Source organism: Hippopotamus amphibius, chromosome 4 (assembly GCF_030028045.1).
Source record: "Hippopotamus amphibius kiboko isolate mHipAmp2 chromosome 4, mHipAmp2.hap2, whole genome shotgun sequence".
Taxonomy (NCBI): domain Eukaryota; kingdom Metazoa; phylum Chordata; class Mammalia; order Artiodactyla; family Hippopotamidae; genus Hippopotamus; species Hippopotamus amphibius.
The window spans coordinates 142306241-142326815 of record NC_080189.1 but is presented as its reverse complement, the minus strand read 5'-3'; the positions used below and the strand labels follow the sequence as shown (position 1 = coordinate 142326815).

Sequence of the window (20575 nt, the reverse complement as noted above, 5' to 3'; positions counted from 1 at the left end):
GTCCTGTAGATTCTTGCTTCTCTTCTGTTTAGAGAAGACCTTTCAATATTTCTTTTAGGGTAGTTTAGTATTGCTGAATTCTTTTAGTTTTTGCTTGTTTGAGAAATTCTGTCTCTCCTTCTATTCTAAATTATATTCTTGCTGGGTAGAGTATCCTAGGTTGCAGGTTTTTCCCTTTCAGCACTTTGAATATATCATGCCACTCCCTTCTCACCTGCAAAGTTTCTGCAGAGAACTCTCCTGCTAGCCTTATGGGGGGGTTCCCTTATAACTATTTTTCTCTTGCTGCCTTTAGAATCCTTACATTAACTTTTGCCACTTTAATTATGATATATCTTGGTCTGGGTCTGTTTGTGTTCATCTTGTTTGGAACCCTCTATCCTTCCGGTACCTGGGTATATTTCATTCTTTAGGTATGGGAAGTTTTCAGCCATAATTTCTGATATGTTTTCGATCTTCTCTCTTCTTCTGAAACCCCTGTTATGCATCAGTTGGCATGCTTTATATTATCCCACAGATCTGATATGTTGCTTTCATTTTTTTTGTTGTCTTTCTGTCTGCTGTTCTGATTGGATGATTTCCATTATTCTATCTTCCTGATCATTTATTCATTCTTCTGTTTTATTGCTTCTAGATTGGTTTTTACCTTGGCAAGTGAGGTGTCTAATTTTGGTTGGTTCCTCTATAGTTTCTAGTTCCTTGTTACAGTGAGCTGCATTTCTATCTATAATCTTTAGCATTTTTATTACCTCTTTTTTGAACTTGGGGTCTAGTCGACTGGTGAAGTCTGTTTATTAGTTCTTTCAGGGGATTTCTTTTGTCTTTTAATTGTGAGTAGTTCCTCTGCTTTTTTGTTTTACTTTATCTCTGTGAATTTAGGATAAACAGTTTCCTACTGTGGTCTTGAAAGGGTGTTTTAATGTGGGAGTGTCCCTATGTAGACTGTGGGAGTCCACTGTTTTTGATGCAAGGGCTGTTTTTGGTATGCATGCCAGCTGTGTCTTTCCTCAAAGTGTACTGGCCATTATCCTCTTGACAGTGGATGTGATTGGTGTTGTGTCCAGAGCCAGAGCTGGATGTTGGGTGGAGCATCCTCTTTGATCCATGGCTGTCACAGCACTGTCAAGGGTGGGGTCTGCTCCCCAGTTGTTGGAATAGAAGCCCAGAGGGTCAGGTTCAAAAAAGGCTCAGTTGCCCCTGAATGCATGTCCTATCTCAAATGATGTGGCTGCTGAAGCAAGCGAGGCCCACATTGTCACAGTGAACCTAGGCACTGCCCATGCAGGTGTCTGCGGCTGTGCTCAGAAGCAGCCCAAGGTCATGTCCCTTTCTCCGTTGTGTTTGTCCCAGACCTAGCGCTAGGCTGTGATGTGGAGTGGGCTGGTGCTGGTGGGCCAGGGTGTGGTGACTGCAGGAATCAAGGTTGTTGTGCTGCTGCCTGGGACCTGAGCTGCCTCTCTGGCAGACCTCTTCCAGGACCAGTCTGCCCCAGACCTGGCATCAAGCTGTAGTGTGGGGTGGGCAGACCTGGAGTGCCCCTACCAGGAAATGAACCACTGTTTACGCCTCCCCAGGGGTGTCCACCCAAGATGTTTCTGTGGTGCCATCCATTGTGTGTGTTGACAAAGTCTGCCATGGCTGGACTGCCCCACCGTGTAAGTGCTGACAATGGGCTTCGAGGTTCGGCCCAGGCCCCCTGGACTGTCTCTTTGCAGCTAGACTGGGTCCTGTCTCAGGACTTGTCCATCCAGGATTCAGTGCCTAACCACTGTGTGTACTAGCAGCACTCTTCCGACCCGCCTGGACTGGGAAGCGTGGCCAGGCGGAAGCCATCAGTGCCCATCTCTCTCCCCTGACTGCTAGCAGGCCAGCAGTGTGCACTCCTTGTGAGTAGAGTCCAGGCCCCTCCAGCCCCTCTGTCTATTCTGGCAAACCTCCCAGTGGACAAGGGGGCTACGCAGGGAGAGGGCCTGCCCCTGTGGACCTTCCCTCCTTCACAGATACCTCCCAGGGGTGCTGGTCCTGTCCTGGTGCCTTTTTTTTTTTTCATCTTACCTGGTTACATGGAGAACTTTCATATAGCTTTGGTTATGTAAGAAATCTTCTGCCAGTTTCCAGTTTTCTATGTCAGTTGTTCTACGTATAGATGGACTTTTGATGTGCTTGTGGGGGTAGATGAGCTCCATGTCCTCCTGCTCCACCATCTTGATCCTCTTCTCGCATGCATTTCTATAGGAATATACCTAGGAGTGGAATTGCAGGGATACAGGGTGTACCTATGTTCAACGTATTAAATACTGACTTTTAGTTTTTCAAATTGGTTGTACCAGTTTACATTTTGTATATTCTCATAAGTCCTAGTCACTTCATATCCTCATCAACATTTGGCACTTTCAGTCTTTTTAAAAAGTTCAGTATTCTCATGTGTGTGTAGTGGTATCTCTTTTTAAAACCTTTTATTATAGAAAATTTCAAACATATCTAAGAATAAGTAGATTAGTATATAACATTCCATGTTCCCATCAACCACTTTCAACAGTTATCAGTCAAGGACCACTCTTGTTCTATATATGTCCCCACTGGACTACCTTGAAGCAAATCCTAGATAACATTTTTTTCCTCTAATTTCTTCCAGCATATTTCTCTAAAAGATAAGGATTTTTTTTTTTAAGAAACATAATTCTGATTTAATTATCAACCTAAAAACTTGTCAGTAAATCCTTCAATATATCAAAGTATGTTAGACAACATGACTCTTCATTACTAATTATTAATACATATCTCTAAAATATTCTTCCTTATCCACAGTAGCACCACCATAGACAAATATAACAGTAATTCCTAAATAGCATCTAATAACTAACCCATTTTACATTTTCCCAGGTCTTAGCTGTCTTGCTATTGTTTAAACCAGAATCCAAATAAGGGTTACACAATTGTACTTGCATAGCATTTGGCTGTTATGCATCTTAAGTCTTATTCTAAAGTAGTCTGTACTGCCAGCCTCACCCCCACCCCCATCCCATTGACATTCTCTTATTGAAGAAACTAGGCCAGTTTTCTGTAAAGAGTGTCAGTTTCTGGATTTGCTCCATTTAATCTCTGGATTTTTCTGTAACCTGGATTAGATCTAAAACTTCCTATGTTTAAGGTTAAATATATTTGACAAGAGTAGTTCATCAGGGTGCTGAGGATTCCATATTCCATCACATGAGGAGACACATATGGTCTGGTAGTCCCACAATTAATGATGCTGGGCTGTGACAGCAGGGCTCAGGATTTTCGGAAATGAGGGAAGCTTTGAGCTCATGGCTACCTTTTATTTTAAGTGAGATTATCAGGCCCAAGAGGCTATGACTTGGCCAGACCCAGGAGTTTGATCTTATATAGTCAGGCTCTCTCCACCATATCCTTTTTTTTTTTTTAATATATATAAATTTATTTATTTATTTATTTATTTTATTGGCTGTGTTGGGTCTTTTTGCTGTGCGCGGGCTTTCTTTTTTTAGTTGCGGTGAGTGAGGGCTACTCTTCATTGTGATGCGTGGGCTCCTCATTGCTGTGGCTTCTCTTGTTGTGGAGCACGGGCTCTAGGCACGTGGGCTCCAGTAGTTGCAGCACATGGGCTCAATAGTTGTGGCTCACGGGTTCTAGAGCGCAGGCTCAAGAGTTGTGGCACACAGGCTTAGTTGCTCCGCGGCATGTGGTATCTTCCTGGGGCAGGGCTCGGACCCATGTCCCCTGCATTGGTAGGTGGATTCTTACCCACTGCGCCACCTAGGAAGCCCCTCCACTATATCCTCTTACCTTCTGCTCTAATTACTTCTGTCTGTGTTCTTACTCAGTTTTTAAACATATTGTTCAGTGATGATTGTCTAAAGTGGCCATTTACAGGAATTCCCTGGTGGTCCAGTGGTTAAGACTCAGTGCTTTCATTGCCGAGGGCCCAGGTTCGATCCCTAGTCAGGGAGCTAAGATTCCACAAGCTGCATGACATGGCAGGAAAAAAAAAAGTGCCCATTTAGATGACAGGAGCTTTGGGAAGACTAAAAATAGTAGAAACAAATTTATAGCTCTGCATATAAGTATATAAATTTTATATAGTACTTCTGTACCTTGGTTCTGTGGGACAGTTTCAACTCTGATTTTTCTTTGAAATACCCAATGTGCAGGTGCTACTTAACTTTTTCCTTCTGATGACCAGGAAGGCAATGAGTTGGTATTCTCAGATTCCCAAAGCATAGTGCCTAATATATGGGGGAAAGAAAACAACACTAATTACTCCTATATTCAAATGTACAGTAAATATTAGGTGAACAAATGCTGGCAAACCATGATGCAAATGAGTTGATCATTTTATGTTAGATAAATTGATTGCCTATAAGTGACCGTTTATTAATCTTTTTGGAGAACTAATGTTCCCTTATACTTAATACTTGGGCTGAAAGATATGTGACATTTTCATATTAGATATTATCAGTGCTTTTTAAGATTACAGAAGTGGCTTTGCCTTATAGTAGGTCCTACAGAAGTTAGGTCTTAGGACCCAGGTTCTTTCTGAGTTGTAACTTGTAGCTGTGTCCTTTTTTTCCTATCAGGAGGATGGTGTTCTCCAGCAGCTCAGAAATGGGGCTGCCCAGCATGACAGAGGGCATGGAGACCCTCTTTCTGTGCAACAGTGAGATTTTTAATGCCACCACGATGTGTGGAATGGCAGTATTTATAGTTACAGTTTTCAGCCATTTCTTAGCTATATTTTAATGTTGTTGTGGGATAATTTGCACTTTCTTGAGAAAGTTTACACTCAACAGAGGAAAGATTTTAAGAATTGTATCAAGAGTTTAACCTCACCAGGAAATACCATGACTATACTTCAAATTTGACATTTTATTAATAGTCATTCTTATTTTCCTTTTACTTCATTTATGTAATTTTTTAACTGCTTATGTAAGTGCTTCATTTTTGTATGTCTTAAAGCTTCTAGATGTTTTAAAAGTATGTTTTCATTGTGTTGAACTACATAGTAAGTATACTGTGTTGTTTCCTTTTGTCACAAAGTACTGTGTCACTTAGCTCGTGATTTCTGTCTTTTCTCCAAAGGTCCATATCGGTTATCTCCCTAACAAGCAAGTTCTTGGCCTCAGCAAACTTGCTAGGTAAGTATGACTGTGTAGTGAATAAGACGACAGGTTTATAGGACCTGCCTGTACATGGTGAGAATCTTATCAGGCTTCGTTTGTCCCTTGATCAAGTGTGGATCTAATTTGGAAGGTACATTCCAACTTACTGTCTATATATTGTCTCTGCAACTATAAAGTAAGTATAGTCTAAGACAGATGTAGAGGATCTGAAACACAAATGCCCTTTCCTTTTCAGTCCCCTATATCCTGCCTTCCTTCTCTACCTCCCACCTACATATCCTTGTAGCCTTACCTCACACTTCTTTCAGTAGTCTTCCCTGACTGGAGGGGACCTGAGGTTGCACTCAGTTCAGCCCTCATTTTTTAACAGTGGTTTAGCTAACAGGGCGGGAGAGGAGACCTGGGCAGAGGTCTAACTGCACTACACTTTTCACTTTTAAACAAACCATCATTGGGGCCTCAACCCTGCCTTCCACTGTACCTGGGTACCTCCACACATCTTTCTGGGTCCTTCAGGGCCAGCTGGTTCACTTCTGGTTCTTTTGCCTCTACAGATCCAAGACTTTGCCTTCCTTGGCTTTTTCAGGTTTGTTTGTTTTTTTTCCTTAGCTCTATTCTGAGACAATACTTACTCTCCTTTCTCAATTTCGCTTTTTGCTAGTCTTTTTTCATTATTTATCCTGTGGGTTCAGGCCTTTGCTACCATTTTTGAGTTTTAGGAAAGAGTGGTGATACACAAGCATGGCTGCCTGTGTTTAACTAGAAGTCAACTTGAGGGTCAGTGTTCATATGTCTCTGATAGGGACAATGAAGTATTGAGGGCTAGACCTAAATACCCTTTTGTGTAGTTTCCTTGTTTAGAATTAATGAGTTGTGGGTGATGGGGAAATACTGGGAGGTGTGTGTATCGAAGGAGAGTTAAAATGAAGGAGTAGGTAATGAAAGCAATCAAGTGTCCCCCCTCCTTCTAAAAATAAACCAAGCTAAGTTCAGATAACTTGATTGAGGTGAAAGTGACCATATCAAAGCTGGAATAAACATACCTTTGTGACCAACTTACTGTTCTGTGGCTCTGGTATGTTCCTGCTTCTTCTCTACTTAGACAATCCTGAAATGGTGGTCCAGATCTTTTTCAATTCTCTGTTGGACTCTGTAAACACCACCCCTGCAATCTGATGCCTGCTTTCCACAGCTGTTCTTTTTACTTTGTTTTCGCTTCCACCTTCTTACTCGTTTCTTCTAGGGATTAAGGAGAAAGTAGGTAGAAGAGAGAAATTTAACTTCCCTAGTTTCTGCTCTCATTCCTACTCAGCAGTCTCACTACCAGACCGGGCTACTTGGTACCATGAAAAGATGTTCTTTCATCATAACTATAATTGCTTCACTGCAGTCAGGCTCTTAATACAAATATGCAAACATGTTGGTGCCTTTCAGTGATCTGTACCCAATGGCAGTGCCAAGGAGTGGCTGAAAAATAGTATTGGTGGTGATGGGGTAATTAACCTTATTACAATTTCTGTTAGCAACCTCCTCCCCAATAACTTACTCCCAAGAGATAAAACTATAATAAACTGAATACAAGTGTCTTTATTGGTAATTCTTACTTTTGTAATGCATAGTCTAAGATCAACAGGCTTGCTCTGCAGACATAGCTGTAGGACCAGTCCCCTGGTGTCCTCTCTTCCAGCAAGGTTGCCAGTCCTATACCTTATGTAGAAATCCTGGTACTGCTCTTGCCTGTATCAGACTGTCCACAAGTGAAAGGTGTAGAATAGATAGTTTTCATATTATAAAAAGCTTGGCAGACCACACAAGGCAGAGTCTTAATGTAAGCAGTCTTCTCTAGAAGACCACACTGTGTGGACCATGGGTAACACTTTATAGAAATGGATTTGAGAGTGGTCCAGTGAGATCTTGGAAAAAGTGGTGACTTGGGGGTAGAAGGAAATACTCTTTGGTTGTTTCCTTTCCTAATGAAAGGAAAATCTCTCCAATAATTAAGCTTTTATGAACAATACAAAGGAGTTTATTAGTATGGGGATTAGTCCTTATACTAATAGGATTAAAACGTAAGAAAAAAAATGGAACAGTAAACCAAAGAACTGAACTCAGATATTTTGTAAAAATTTTGAATAAAGGGTCTGTTAAATGAAACAGAAGCCTAAGATATTATCTAACTGCTTATTCCTTATAAGAAGTTGGAATATTTAGGGAATGAAGAGGAATAAAGAAAGCTGAATATCTTAGCAGAACTTCACTGCGCATTTTAATCTTGTATGTGAAGTTTGTTATATGCTTGCCTTTAAACGAATGACCTTTCAGTGCCAGGGAAGTCAAATATCAAACAGTAAAGCTTTAAGTACAAGAAAATGCCAGAAGTGAGTTGATCTGGTTTAACTCTAGTAGAATTCTAGAGTAAATTTAGTTTGAATAGAAATTCCTTCTGTTGCTGAAAATGCATTGAACATTTTCATGCCTTAGAATAATTGAGTGAACACAATTAAATCTTGAATATAGAATTATAGTGCTTCAGGTAGCCATGGTTCAACTATTGGGCACCTACTGTGAAAGGACACTGTGCCAGTTAGTGTGGTTGCTAGAGAGAGGTAGGACACAGCCCCTGCCCTCAAGGAGAGCAGACAGTACGAGGCCGCAGGTGTCACGGGCGTGTCTGGTTAGGAGCTCTGAGTTCAGAGGAGCCAAGATGGCTATGACCTGGCAGGGTTGAGGAGACCCAGAGGTGGAGGGCTGAGCAGAATTCTAAAAAGAAGTTCCTCTAGGTATAGTTAGTGCATAAACAAAAGCAAATCAGAGGCTTGGAGGCATATTCCAGTGGATAGGGAGCAGGTTGATTGATAGAAGAGATTTAGGCAGAGGTGACTGGGAGATAGTTAACAAGGGTATATTAGATTACAAAGGGAACATTAGACTACAAAGGGCACATTTTTTTTTCCTATTTCTCTCTGCTGTGAAAGTAACATACCAGTTAAATATAAGTGAGAGAGTAAAGGGAAAACTTTTCTTTCCTATTTAACATTCCCCACTAGAGATCTTTCACTATCCTTCTGGAAGATTTCAATGCAAACACAAGCATGTAGGCTTAACACTGCTAGCTAAACAAGGCAAAAGGGGAGATCATATCCTACATTCTATACTACTTTTTTTTGAAACTTAAAATACTTTGAAATTCCTTGGACATCTTTTAATCTAAAAAAGTTTTTAATGGCCACAGCATTTCTTTAATATAATGCATTTAACCAGTCTTGGGTATAAGTATAGCTTACAGTTTGAGACTTTTGTCAAAAATGGGGGGGAAAAAACTTTGGTGCACATTTAAATCTATTTCCATACTTTGAGTCTGTAAAATTGGAGTAAGATTTGCTCGGTTAAGGGTAGCTAAATTTTTGATGTTACCAAATTGCTCTCCAAAAAGATCATACCAATCTATACCCTAATAATAGATTAAGGGCATGTGTTTCTCTGCCCTTTGGCCAAATACTGAAAAGTGTGAAACCCAAACAGGTAATTAAAAAAAATGGTACCTATTGTTTTAATTTGCGTTTAATAGAGTCAGGTTGAATTTTTTCAGAAACTTCCTGCTGTTAGTCTTTGCTGATTTTTCCACTGGATTGCTTGTCTTTTTAATACTGATTTGTATGAGCTCTCTGAATGTTAAAGCTGCAAATAATTTTTCCAGGCTTGTCATTTGTCTGTTTTCTAAACAAATTATTTTTTTACGAAGTTTAAAACTTACGTAGTCATAAATTCATGTTTTTTGGGGGTTATTTTTGTGGCCTTATTTTTATATTTAGAGTTTTTGCTTCATCTGGAAATGTATTTGGGCCAAGGAGTGAGGGGGAACCCATCCATTGCTTTGTATGATCACTCACCCCCTTTAACACCCCTACTTCCCTCACATTACCATGCTGCCTTCTTGCTGTCCTTGCTGCCACTCTCTGGGCCTTCATGTTCCTCCTGGACTATGTGTTAAATTCCTAACTCTTGTCCTTTCATCTCTTAGGATCCTTAAATCTGCTCTCATATGCTGCTAGGATGTTCTTTCTCAAGTGTGGATTTGACAATGCTGCCCCTTTACAGCTCCATAGCTTTTAATACAATTCAAACTTCTTACCTTAGCTAACAAGTGCCACTGTGATCTGGCTCTATTTCTTGCTGTTCTTTCACTTTTTGCTCTAGCCATACTTGAGAATTTGCAGCCCAGTGTCAAGTCTAGCTTGTCAAGTTATATGAAGGCATGAGAAATACTTCTCAGATTTGCAAGAATTAAATTATACCATCCACGGGTTGTTCCTGGAAAGGTATCACCATATTACTTTCCTAGTTGCCAGAGGAGGAAGAGAAGAGAAAGCAGAGGACCTAGCACAGATATTATAAGACCAGTAAGTGGGCTATTTAAATGTGTCCATTGGGTTAAATGTAGTATCCAACCCTGTCCCCCTTTAAAAAAAAAAAATTTAATGAAAATGAAGGCAAAATTTGTCAAAGGGGATAAAGTGGGTCTTATTTAATAAAGGTGGTCACGAATCTTCATCAGATGGGTTCAAAACAAGACATGAACTGGCTGAAATGCACAGAGAAACTGACAAACTTGAAAGGAGTAGGAACACAACCTCTCAGTCTTTGAGGTGGACAAAAAGGTATATATATACACAGCAGATAATACAGTTTTGGCCCAAACGCAAGCTTAAATTTAAAAAATTGAACAGGGTGGTGTTGTGTAACAAGAAAACTAGAAATTCAAGACTAAAACCCCAATTAATTAAAGTCAAAATTTTAAAGAATTCCTTAGACATGATTAAAAAAAACATGATGCTATCACTATATATATAAATTGTATACAGTCTTTACTACAAAGCCATTCTTTGGAACTAATACCAACCCTCCCCAAACTCTTCCAAAAGACTTAAGAGGAATCCTTCCAAACTCATTTCAAGACATTACCCCAATACCAGACCAGACAAGGCCACTACAAGAAGAAAATTACAAGCCCATACCCCAGATTAATATAGATGCAAAAATCTACAATATAATAGCAAACTGATATCAGTAATACAATAAGAGGATCATACAGTATGATCAAGTGGGATTTATTCCAAGGGTGCAAGGATGGTTCAACATTCACAAACCAACAAAATGAAGGATAAAATCATGTCATCTCACTAGATATAGAAAAGCATTTGGCAAAATTCAATATCCATTCATGATAAAAATTCAGACTATAAAGGCAACGTACCTCATTGCTTTGTGTAATAAAGGCTATATATGACAAGGCCACAGCTGACATCTTACTCAGTGGTGACAAGCTGAAAGAATGAAAGTCTATCATAAGTTGCTTATAAGTCTGAGAATAATTTTATCTAGAAATGAGGGGTTATGTAACTAAGAATATGTTTTAAAAACTTAAAAAAAAACCTTACAGATTAAAGAAAAGGTGGCCAGGAATGAAGCAAGCATTAGCAAACCTGGATCAGCTAGTAACCATTAGAAAAAGTAAAATTAATGTCGGGAGAGGGGTGAAGGGGAAGGAGCTGGACCCAGTCAATTTACTAGGCATTCTTTCAAAGTTCTAAGTAACCACTAATTTTCATGTTGTATAAGTAGTTCAAGAGCATGGAAAAACCTGAAAAGCTATACAATTAATTAGATGAAGCTGCCTGTCCCTGATAACAAAGCCTGATAAAACTGTTATAGACTAATCTTAATTATGAGCGTAGTCATAAAAATCCTAAATGTCAAAAACCCTACTTCAGTAGGCTGTAAGTACTGTTTTCATCATCGAAGGAGCCTTACTTCAAGAATACAAAAATAGGACTTCCTAGGTGGTGCAGTGGTTAAGAATCCGCCTGCCAATGCAGGGGACACGAGTTCGAGCCCTGCTCTGGGAAGATTCCACATGCTGCGGAGCAACTAAGCCCGTGTGCCACGACTGTTGAGCCTGTGCTCTAGAGCCCGTGAGCTGCAAATGTTGAGCCTGTGTGCCACAACTGTTGAAGTCCACGTGCCTAGAGCCTGTGCTCTGCAACAAGAGAAGCCACTACAATAAGGAGCCTGCACAACACAATGAAGAGTAGCCCCCGCTCGCATCAACTAGAGAAAGCCCGTGTACAGCAATGAAGACCCAGCGCAGCCAATAAATAAATAATTAATTAATTAAAAAAAAATACAAAAATAGTTTAGATTAAATAGTTGAGAACTACTGATGCCAGGACAATGGTAAACTAGATTGTAATGATATCTTGCTATAGCATACTAAGATATAATGTGTATTAACATTTCACACATTGGGGGAAATATAAAGCAATTACCGTAAGAATCCAAAGAAATTAGCCAGCCTTGGAGCCAAAGTCAGGGTTTTGTCCTCCCTATTCTACACTAAATGTTCTGGGGAGAGCAGGAAGAACCACCCCTAGGGACGTATTCACTTAGGCATGGGGTCAGAATTCACGTTTAAGATGTCACTAAGGTAGCTTTCTAGCACCTAGCAGAAACAAGTGCATGTTTGGGTACTTTTATCCAGGCTTCAAAGAATTTTCACAGATGTTCTTAAGAGCATGTGTTCACTGAAAGTAAAAGAAAGTCACCATGAGCCAGAGGCAGCTAAAACAAATGGTCAAATAGGGCAGATACTGAGTTATCAGATACAGAATATACAACAAGTATGTTAGAAGAATAAGAGTACTGAAAGTTTGACAAAGATGTAAGAAACTGTCTGAATTAGGCAGATTGGAAAAGCAACTAAATATAACTTGTAGGAAAAAAAAAGATGTGATAATGGAGTCTGAAGTTCAGTACACGCACATTAAACAGATTTGGCACAGCTGAAAATTAGTTAACCCGAAGAAAGGTTTGAAGGAACTGCAGAGATTACAACACAGACAGGTGGAAAGTATGAATGAGAATGTAGGACATGGAAGACTGAGAAGGTCTAATATACCGTTAATTGAAATTCCTGGAGGTAAGAGGCAATGGGGTGGGTGTGATATTAGAGAAGTTAACGGCTGAGACATTTCCAGAGCACATGCAGCCTATCAGTCTTCAGATTCAGGAAGCCTGATCAATTCCAAACAAGGACAAAGGAAATCAAATCCCCATCTAGACACAACATAGGCAGAGCACACATACTTAAATAACATAAAAACAGCCACACAGAAAAGCATTACCTACAAGGTAACAGCAATTAGACTGACTATTGATTTACCAATGGCAGTATTGAAAGGCAGGTAAATGTCAGTGTCAAACTAGAATTCTATTCCTAACAAGTACCTCTCAGCAACTTATCTTGACAAATGAGGGCAAAATAAAGTTTTTTTCAGTTCAGCGAAGCTGTATGTTGGGCTGCACCTTGCAGGCCTGCAAGCCCTGTAGTTGCCCAGCCTCGAAACTGAAGAAAGAACCTAGAGATGCCCATAGTTGAGTGGACAAGGGGATCTTACTAGTCCGAAGAAAGGTCCTGGAGCGACACCTCACTGTACTCAGCAACAGCCTTCACTACTCAGGGGTAGGAGGCTACCATTTATAGGGGGAATTGATGTCAGGTTGGCTCATCAGTTACCAGGGAAACCAGCGGCTGGGGCAGGGGCAAGCACAAAGGTTGTTACTGATGGAGCCCTATAACTAGGAGGATTGCATCATCATGTGAGGGAAGCAGGAACTAGTCGAGCAGGAGAGCAAGAGAACAGCCATCTTGAATGACCTGACCATACCCTCTACCCTTATGTACCCTGCACGACCCTTACAGCCTTGGTCCACCCCTCTTCCGCGACTTCCCTGGGGTCAGGTATGTAGAGGGGCACCGCAGCCAGACACAACAAATGCAGTACAGACAACAGCCGCTAAAGAACAGCAAGAGAAAGCCAGGTACTTATCAGGTCAACTTTCCTTGGAAGTCCAGAGGAGGACGACAACAGCATCTCACTGTAGACCCAGCAGTCAGACTCATTTTGCAGTGAGGCCACTGTTGTCACCCAGCCCTCAAACAGATTCCCTCCCCTCAGGCTAGGGATGAAATATAACATGTTTAACAGGCACAGTACAGGGAAGATCATGACCATTAAGCAAAACATAAGCAATGATAACATACTGAGATAACATGGTTGCTGTCCTGGCCTGTAGGACCACACTGCCTGTCCTGGTATCGGAGAGGTGGTGTGACAACCAGCCACAGGGTTCATATAATGCTGCCTTTCTCCAGTAGGGGCCCAGACTCAGTACCTCAGTAGTCTTAGGTGGGGCCAGGTAGAAGACAGGTGAAATCTCTAATTCCCTTTCTAATCCTATTTTCCAGTGGAGTGGCAAACCCAAACTACCTGGGACTTAACGTGCCAGTTCCAGGGCCATCTTATAATGTGTTCCCTTGGGGATAGATCCTGTGACAAGGGTGAAAGTAAGTTCCTGTCCTTTGGTGGTCAACAGCTGAACTCGGATGGTGTTGACTAGTTGCCTCTGGGTGAACATGACATAGGCACTGAGACCATTGCTCTTGGGATGTTCGGTTATAGTTTGTAGGGCTTGTTAGCCTCCTGGTCCACGTGTTGAGAGAGCGGGTTTCCCGTCTCCCGTTGTTAAGTAGTCCATTCAGCTTTTTAATTAGCCTGGCAGCAGTGGGATTGTAGGGCAGGTGAAAATGCCAGTGTGTCATTTCTGTGAGCCCATTCCTGTACGTCATGGCTGGCAAAGTGGATTCCTCGGTCATTATCGATGTCCACGGGGGTCCTGTATGTCATGCATTGTTCTAGACCCCAAACACTAGTTTTGTGCATTGCTCGATGCCTCAGGCATTTTGTAACGTCTTCCACCGGTTGTAATGCATTGTAGACTGCATATGGCTGTTGCTCTGCCCCCGTCTGTAGCTGGGACAGAAGCCGATGGGTACTTGTATCATTTTGCTGTTGCCACAGGCCCCAGCCGAATCCTTCCAGGTAACTGGTCATGTCCAGTTCGCGAGCCTGCCCCTCAGTTAGTATCCCTAAAGCCTGTGCCTGTAATTGTTTAGGGGCAGTGAGTTGGGGTATGCTTATATTTTGTAGGCCCTTGAGTTTTGCCTGTGTTCACCAGCCACCCCCGTGCAGTCAGATGAACTGTGAGTGCAGGGCTGCCCCTTTTAACCTGGAAAGAGGCTCTGAGGTTAACAGGCTATCATCAGTATGATGGAAGAGAAACGCATCTCTCATGGTGGTCAGGTGCCACAGGGTCCCCTGTTGCTAGTGGACGGCCACCTCAGGATCTTTCCCACACCTTTCTGTTCCCCATCTGTATTTCCCAGTATCTCTGCACTCGTGGGAGTTTCCGTGGCCTCCTGGCTGGCTCAGCAGTCGTTGGGCTGCACCTCGAAGGCCTGCAAGCCTGTGATTGCCCAGCCTTGAGACCGAAGAACAAGCCCAGAAACAGTGACAGAGACGTCAGCTATTTGGTGGATAGGAGGACCTTACAAGTCTGAAGCAAGGTCCTAGAGCAACACCTCACTGTGCATGGCAACACCTTCACTACTCAGGGAGAAGGAGGCTACCTTTATAGGGGGAGTTGACGTCAGGTTGGCTTATCAGTTACCAGGGAAACCAGCGGCTGGGGCAGGGGGCAAGCATGGAGGCAGTTACTGATTAAGCCCTGTAATTAAGAGGACTGGATCGTCGTGTGAGTGAGGCAGGGACTCGTCAAGCAGGGGATGTGCAGAGAGCAAGACAACAGCCATCTTGAATGGCCTGACCATACACTATGTGATTATCTGTAATGCTGAGAAGACAGAACTCTGACACCTGTTCTTTATTTGAAAAACAAACTAGGAATAAGAAACGATAAACTCTGAGCATAGGGACCCTGTTCACCACATAATCATAGGCACTCCATAACGGATGACTCTCCTGGCATGGCAGCCACTATCTACCAGCAACAGGCAGGCACCATGGGTAGCAGTGAAATGTCAGCGGCATTCCTGTTAGAGTAGGTGGCCTACCTGTGACTGACTTCATCAGCTGTCCTGGGTATAAAGAAGCAAGTCATCAGTTCTGAGTGGCCAGTGCAGGAAAGGGCCATAACACACCTCGCAGGTAGGCTGATCCTTAAATTAAGTCCAGATTCATGACTAAAAGGCCAAATTTTAAAGAAAAGATCCTTCACGTGAATTGTGATCCTCAAGTGTGTAATTCCGTGGCCATCTTTACATTTTACAGCCAGAGTAAAAGATGTGGAAAGGGGAAATTCATCACTTGACAGATTGTGTTATAAGCTAAGATCAGGGGCTTTTATTGGGGGGTTAATCCTACTGAGTGCTTATGTAGACCTGTGTTATAAAGAGATATCTGAAGAAGTCTGTTTAGCTCTAATCTGATTATCCTAATAGGTTTAGTTGGTACGTAGTTGACATTGGTCTGCTATTAATTAACATAGTCTTTATTTTTAACTTGAGCTTTAAGCTCTGATTAAACAATGTGATTAATTAGAACACTTGAGACGCGGCCTAAAATTGATGACTTGGGAGCTTGAAAATTGCTCACCTCTAATTGTTGTTCTTCCTAAGTGAATATTATACTTAATTCTCTCTGTCTTTGGGGACTTAGGGAAGCACCATTCTGTGTTGTGGTTGGTGGTCTCCTTTAGACCCTCCCTCTTCTCATTTACTTGCAGTTTTAGTATCTTTCTGTCCTCCTCCAGTCAGCATTTATCCTCTGCCCACACCCTACGATGACTTCCGTAAAGCAGTTATTCTTTACACTTATGGGGAAGGCTTACCAATTTCACTTCAAACAATTTATAATTAACTAAAACAATTCTTTCTTTTCTAGGATTGTAGAAATCTATAGTAGAAGATTACAAGGTAAATTTTTAAACTATTTATAGAAAAACATTTTTTATTAAGGAAAAAGTATTTTTTGTTCTTATTACAAGTGTAATACATATGTCTTATAAAAATTAAGGGAATTCCCTGGCTGTTCACTGGTTAGGACTCTGCACTTTCCCTGTAGTGGCCCAAGTTCAATCCCTGGTCAGGGAACTAAGATTCCCCCAATCTGCATGGTATGACCAAAAAAAAGAAAAAATTTAAAACCTTGTAGGAATATAAAACAGAAAGAGAAAGTCTATGTTTCAAGCCTCCAGAACAAATCATTGTATTTGCACATTCCTTCACATTTTATTGCAAATACCAACATTTAAAAAAATCAGTTTACTTTTATTATAGTATTTGAAAATTGGCTTCACCTTCTTTTTTCCCTGCTGTTTTTTCACTTACCAAATCTTAAACATTTTTTTTCACATACATGTAACCATGTATTCATTTTGCTGGCTGTTCAGCATTCCATTGTACAGCTATGCCGTGGCTTAATTTAACCAATTCCTGCTTTGATATTTGGGGATTTTGTCAGTTTTCAAATAGATGCAATATTGAACACTTATGTTTTCAAAGATGTTTATTCAGCACAGGAACTGCATTGTTTAGGTTAAATCGTTGGTTTTCAACATTGCTCTGAGTATAATTCAATATTTGGACTGTAGCCCCTTTGTTAATCCTGTTGCAAGCTATTTATTCATTTACTTTGCCTCCTTGGGGGTGTTTGTTGTCAATATTCTATTAGTCTTTCTGCACACCTAAGAGACAGTCATCATTCTAATCCATTCCCTGCAGTGGTGCTGGAGGGCAGCAGGGGTTCCTGAATTCCCTTTGGGACCTGTACTGCAGGCCAGGGAATTGAACAGGGGCGTGCTATGGCCTAGGCAACAGAGCAAGCAAACTGGAAAAGGTGGTGTGTCTTGGTTCTTAAACCTCACTGAAGTCTTGCTTTTTAAGATTTTAAATATTCTAGAGACAACAAAAACTTCCAGCTCTCTGTTCGTGTCAGACACTTAAACTGAGCTCCTTGTCACATCCACAGTTCAAGAGCGCCTTACGAAACAAATTGCTGTAGCAATCACAGAGGCCTTGCGACCTGCTGGAGTGGGGGTAGTGGTTGAAGCAACGTAAGTCTTTGTTTGCCTTTAATAATGTCCTGTTGGTTTTTTGGGTTGGAGGCGTAGGGAGTCATAGGCTTAGGTGTAGTGAATTTGCACAACAGTAATGTTTTATGTCTTCTCTTAATTTCTTTAGCTCTTTGTTGCTCTGAGCATAGTTTTCCTAATATTTTGTCACACATTAAAAAAATAAAGAGTTGGGGAGATTGGGATTGCCATATGTACATTACTAATAAGAAAAAATATATCAAATTGTACACTTTAAATATATGCAGTTTATTGTATGTCAATTATATCTCAGTAAAATATATTTCTTTAAAAAAAAAAGAGTTGTACCTAAGAATAGCTACAAAGGGCAACTGAAGACACTTCTTTGGCTTGAGTGAAGTGGAGAATTGTGCACACCTGTGGGCAGTTTTCACTCACTCTATCATGGAGTGAGCTGTGCCCTGTGGGTGCTGTCCAGCTGCATCCACTGTGGTCACCATTCTCTGGATTCTGCCTGGTGAGACCAGCGTGCTTCAGTGTTTCTCTGAACACCTAAGCCAGCTTAGTGCTGTCTTGGTCCTAATGATGGATCAAGTGAGAATTCTGAATTTCTTTTTATCTGGAAGTTGTGTATCTCTGCAGACACTTTGTATTAGTTTCACCCAGGAAGAATATTCTGTTTTACCCCCTGCAACTGGATGCCTTAAGGACTCGACCACTGATAAGAATAAAAGCTGTGAGGCTTAGGAACTTAAAAAGAAAAAAGTTTTAGGCCAAATTTGTCTAAGAAGTGACATTTTGATATACTTGGTAACTGTGAACTCAGTTGAATCAGATTTAATCTTTCAGGCTGCTTTTATTTTAAAGACCAAACCAGCAACTGTCTACTCCTTGAAACCACCTTTGTTGCCTTGTTTTATAGCCACATGTGTATGGTAATGCGAGGGGTGCAGAAAATGAACAGCAAAACCGTGACCAGCACCATGCTGGGGGTGTTCCGGGAGGATCCGAAGACCCGGGAAGAGTTTCTGACTCTCATTAAGAGCTGAACCTAGGTGTGTGCCACGGGGTTTACAGGTTGTGCAGCTAGTAGCATCATTGGTCTGGTCTTAATTGTTTGTACCTTCCATTCCCAAGTGTTACAGATGTGAACTTTATTCCTTGTCACTAATTGTATTTAATAATTATTTATAGCAAGTCGAATAAAGATAATTAATAAAGGGGTGAGCCCTCTACTTTCTTCTTGCCACCTTTTAGTGGCAACCTTCAAGCAAACTGCCAATAGTGTAAGTTACTTGCATAAAACCATTGCCTTTCAGGTAACCTGAGGGTGCTGGGAAGGGAGAAGAATCCATGTATTTTGTTCAGAGTGTGGTAATTTGATTCAGAAGCACAGGAGTGTTGGGAGTGGGAGAAAACTATGACCAATATTTATCCTATCTTCCCCAAACAAAAATGGCGTAGTGCTTAAAATAACTTATGTGCAGTGTGCAGCATTGCTCTGCAAATTCAAAGTCCAACAGGCTCCACTTTAATCATGTTTATTTAACCGCCAGTGACACTTTATTTTTTATATATTTATTTTTTAACTATCCAGTTGTGACGTATGTCACCAACGGAAGGTAGTGGAATATCTGTGTTTTTTAATTTCACTGTGAGTTAAAAAGACAATTTCTATCTTCTATTCTTTTTAAAAATTCAAGTACAGGGAATTAGTTCCTGGAGTTGTTTACGAGTGTATTCTCATGTCAGTATGCAGGGATTTAGACATTTAACTCTCTGTGCCTTGATGAGAATATCACACTATTTAGAGTGTAGAGACCTTTGCCTTTTTTTAAAAAAGCCATTATTTTGTAAGACTTAGTAATGACATTGCAAATAACTACTTCTCACAGTTCTACCTTTCCATGTTTCTTGGGAGCTTACTTTGTGAGTTCCTTGTATATGCCTCAAAACTTTTTTTTTTTAACTTATCAAATATTTTTCTAAGTATTTACAGAAACTTTTGAAAGTGTCCATCATTTTCAGGTCTGCAGAACCATAGCTTCCGTGAATATGAATTGCACTGTGGACTGTGTTGAGCTATGTCCCATGTCTAATGAAAGCTGTATTGTTGGTGTCTATGAAAATGCACCATCATTTTCTGGAATGGCTGGAAAATACCAGAAGCCAGTGTTCTGGTTTCCCTTGTGGTCCATGTGGATCTTGTCTTCGGTGTAACTGTTCAAGTGGGATAGGCTTTTAGTCCAGGAAGCTGCTGCCTTATTAGTGATTATCTTAAAATTTCCTCCACTGGGGCAGTGTGGGCCAAATTATAACAAATGAAAAAAACCCCAACTCTCTGCAAAAACAAACACAGTTATTCCATGGAGAAGTCTCTTGTTTGGTTGACAATGTGCTCTTCAAATTTATCCCGTTACCTTAACAGGGATTAATTAACTACAATGCTTGCGGTAACTCTGGTAGTGCTGGCTCTGCCACTCTGATGCCATTTGGCTTTTGCTAGGGCAAGATGGCAGAGGTGTTTGTTTTTTAACTTTAACTCTTCCCTACTTCTAGTTCCTATATTTTTTCTATATTTGGAGTTTCTAAAGTAGGGTGGAGGTTGGTTTTGAATTCCTTTTAAAATCTAACCTGATATAGACATTATCCTGCTCAACATTTAGACAAAGATAGAATTAAACATTCAGCTCACATTTGGTATTTTAAAGTTTTTACAGCTGTGACTTGGAGGACCAAAGAAATTGTTAGCTGTTAATTCATCTTTCTGAGATCAATTGTATTCCTTTTTAATGACTTTATTCTAACATTCCCTAGAAGTGTTCTCGTAAAAGTCTAAAGTATCCACAGTATTGGTAAATGCAAAGTAATTACCTTGTCTGTTTTACTCTGGTCTATAGTACTTCAAAGTTACCTTTTCATATTCATGGCCTTGAGTTCATTTTGGGGATTTTTAAGAATTTGATGTCTTTAAATACGCTGTTCAATTTAATTGTTCAGATTTTATGTATGGTGTATATTGTTCCTGAAGTTGCTTTTATTTAAATTATTAAAGTATTATGACTTTGTTCTTGTGAAAGTCGTTTCTTTTTGAACCACTGGTATAGATATATCAATAAATTCAATTATTTTTATTGCATTCTGTTTTAGCAAAGATACCCTTCATAAGGGCTTCTCTCAGCCATTACGCTATTAGAATATAAATCCCAGAATATAAATTTACCCCAGGCTTTCTTTCTCCCTTTGGTATTTAGTTTGGCTATTACTATCCTCACCCTCTTGCAGTAATGCGAAGGGGAGATCTGAGGTAAGAGTAGGGAATCTGAATGGCCCTCATGTCCCTATTCTAAGCCTAACTTTGGGTAACTGCAGCTCCTGAGAACTGGCACTGCTTTCTGTGTGGAAGCAGCTGAGGAGGGAAGAGCTGGCTGGGGCAGGGAGCTGGGCAGTGCAGGGAGTAGAAGAGTTTCCCTCCCTTTTATAAG

General features: G+C 40.7%; 1 protein-coding gene across 1 annotated transcript in view; it reads left to right on the top strand.

Moving 5' to 3' along the window:
• Positions 1-20127, top strand: part of GCH1 (GTP cyclohydrolase 1) — a 57761-nt gene extending 37634 nt beyond the window's left edge. Inside the window, exons 3-6 of the mRNA XM_057730190.1 lie at positions 5101-5156; positions 15941-15972; positions 17027-17111; positions 18013-20127. Coding sequence (XP_057586173.1) covers positions 5101-5156; positions 15941-15972; positions 17027-17111; positions 18013-18139 — 300 coding nt within the window. The 3' untranslated portion in view covers positions 18140-20127. The remainder of the gene's footprint in view (positions 1-5100; positions 5157-15940; positions 15973-17026; positions 17112-18012) is intronic.
• The last annotated feature ends 448 nt before the right edge of the window (positions 20128-20575 follow it).